Source organism: Bison bison, unplaced genomic scaffold (genome assembly GCF_000754665.1).
Source record: "Bison bison bison isolate TAMUID 2011002044 unplaced genomic scaffold, Bison_UMD1.0 scf7180017850251, whole genome shotgun sequence".
NCBI lineage: Eukaryota > Metazoa > Chordata > Mammalia > Artiodactyla > Bovidae > Bison > Bison bison.
Genome location: NW_011480824.1, coordinates 9,093 through 10,750, shown reverse-complemented (window position 1 = coordinate 10,750; position 1,658 = coordinate 9,093). Strand labels below are relative to the sequence as shown.

Sequence of the window (1,658 nt, the reverse complement as noted above, 5' to 3'; positions counted from 1 at the left end):
ATCTGACTGAGCGTGTTCCGATCACTCCCGGGCGGAAGCAGAAGCTGAAGACTACCTGACAGCGGCTTTTGCGTTTCAGCAGTATGTCATGAAATTCAGATAATTTTTCAGTTGTTCATCGAGATGGAAAGCTCAGATTCCGACGATGAAGAAGACAGAGTTTCGGTCCGACACAGAGGTCAGAAGGACCGATTGGCTCGAGAAGATGATTACTTCCGATTCGTAAGTGATCTGAGTGAAGAAGATTACATACTTATGAGGGACAACAATTTGCTCGGCCCCCTAGGTGAAAGTACCGAAGAAGAGTTGCGGCAGAGGCTTCAATTAATGAAAGAAAACCTACCACAAAACTCAGATGAAAATACAGGTATATTTCTCTTTGGGGGGAATAGGATGGGATGAGAAAGCAACTTTATAGTATTAAATAATCACTTCATAATAGTAAATAGTAAATATACAGAAGTGGCATAAATTACTTGGTAAGGAACTTCTCGTAAAAAAAGAACTGACATTTACTTGGTTTGCGGTGAGAAGGCCAGAGTAGGGTTTTTTTGTTTGTTTGTTTGTTTTTTCCTGATTCACATTTGGATTGTTTTAATTGGGAAACAGTGTGAAGTAGACCGTTGGTTTTTGTTTGCTTTATGGTTTTGTACCTCAATGGAAAGTCCCTCCTATGTCCCAAATTATATTCTCTATGAAAGTGAAAGTCGCTCAGTAGTGTCAGACTCTGCAACCCCATGGACTATACAGTCCATGGAATTCTCCAGGCCAGAATACTGGAGTGGAGGGGATCTTCCCAACCCAGGGATGGAACCCAGTTCTCCCGCTTTGTAGGCGTATTCTTTACCAGTTGAGCCACAAGGGAAGCCAAAGAATACTGGAGTGGGTAGCCTATCCGTTCTCCAGTGTGGATCTTCCTGAACTGAACGGGGGTCTCCTGCATTGCAGGCAGATTCTTTACCAACTGAGTTATGAGGGAAACCCTCTCTATCCATATAGATGTGTTAAAAAAAAAAAAGGCAAAAAGAAATATTTTATATTCTAATCAAGCAGTTCTCAACTGGGGACAGTTTTGCTCTCCCCCACCCCAAGGGACATTTGACAATAGCTGGAGATGTTTTTGGTTGTCACAGAGGGAGGCATGGGTGTTACTAGCATCTAGTGGGCAGAGGCCAGGGATGCTGCCAAATATGACACAATGCACAGGGTAGTGCCCCAAAATAAGAATTGCCCAGTGCCAAAATGTAAATAGTTCTAAGGCTGAGAAACCCTGCTGGAACCTTAGATCTAGTGCCTTCTCTCTCAGTGTAAAATAGAGGATTTTACTATCGAATGAAGAGGATACTATAATACTTTGGTTCTGGAATATGGTCTTATATGTGCCACGCTAGGTTCAGTCTATTCATTTGATCTGACTTTAAGCTTAATGCCAATTAAAAATCTTGGTAATATTAAGAAGTATTCAAAATTCAAATACTTTTAAACCTATAAACTTTGTTTATATTGGGGCAATAATCTTGTATTTTAAAACAACTTATACATTATTAAAAGCATATAACAGCCTAGGAGCAGTAATATTGGAGACTAATGAGAATTAGACAATAATACCAATTGAATTAAAATACTAGCACTGTACCTTAACTGGTGTTTACCTTGTT

The 1,658-nt window shown here is 40.0% G+C and overlaps 1 protein-coding gene across 1 annotated transcript in view; it reads left to right on the top strand.

Annotated features, from left to right (window-relative positions):
• The first annotated feature begins 67 nt into the window (after positions 1-67).
• LOC104994777 (E3 ubiquitin-protein ligase RLIM-like) overlaps positions 68-1,658 on the top strand; it is a 3,524-nt gene continuing 1,933 nt past the window's right edge. Inside the window, exon 1 of the mRNA XM_010848434.1 lies at positions 68-367. Within this exon, the coding sequence (XP_010846736.1) occupies positions 124-367 (244 nt within the window). The 5' untranslated portion in view covers positions 68-123. The remainder of the gene's footprint in view (positions 368-1,658) is intronic.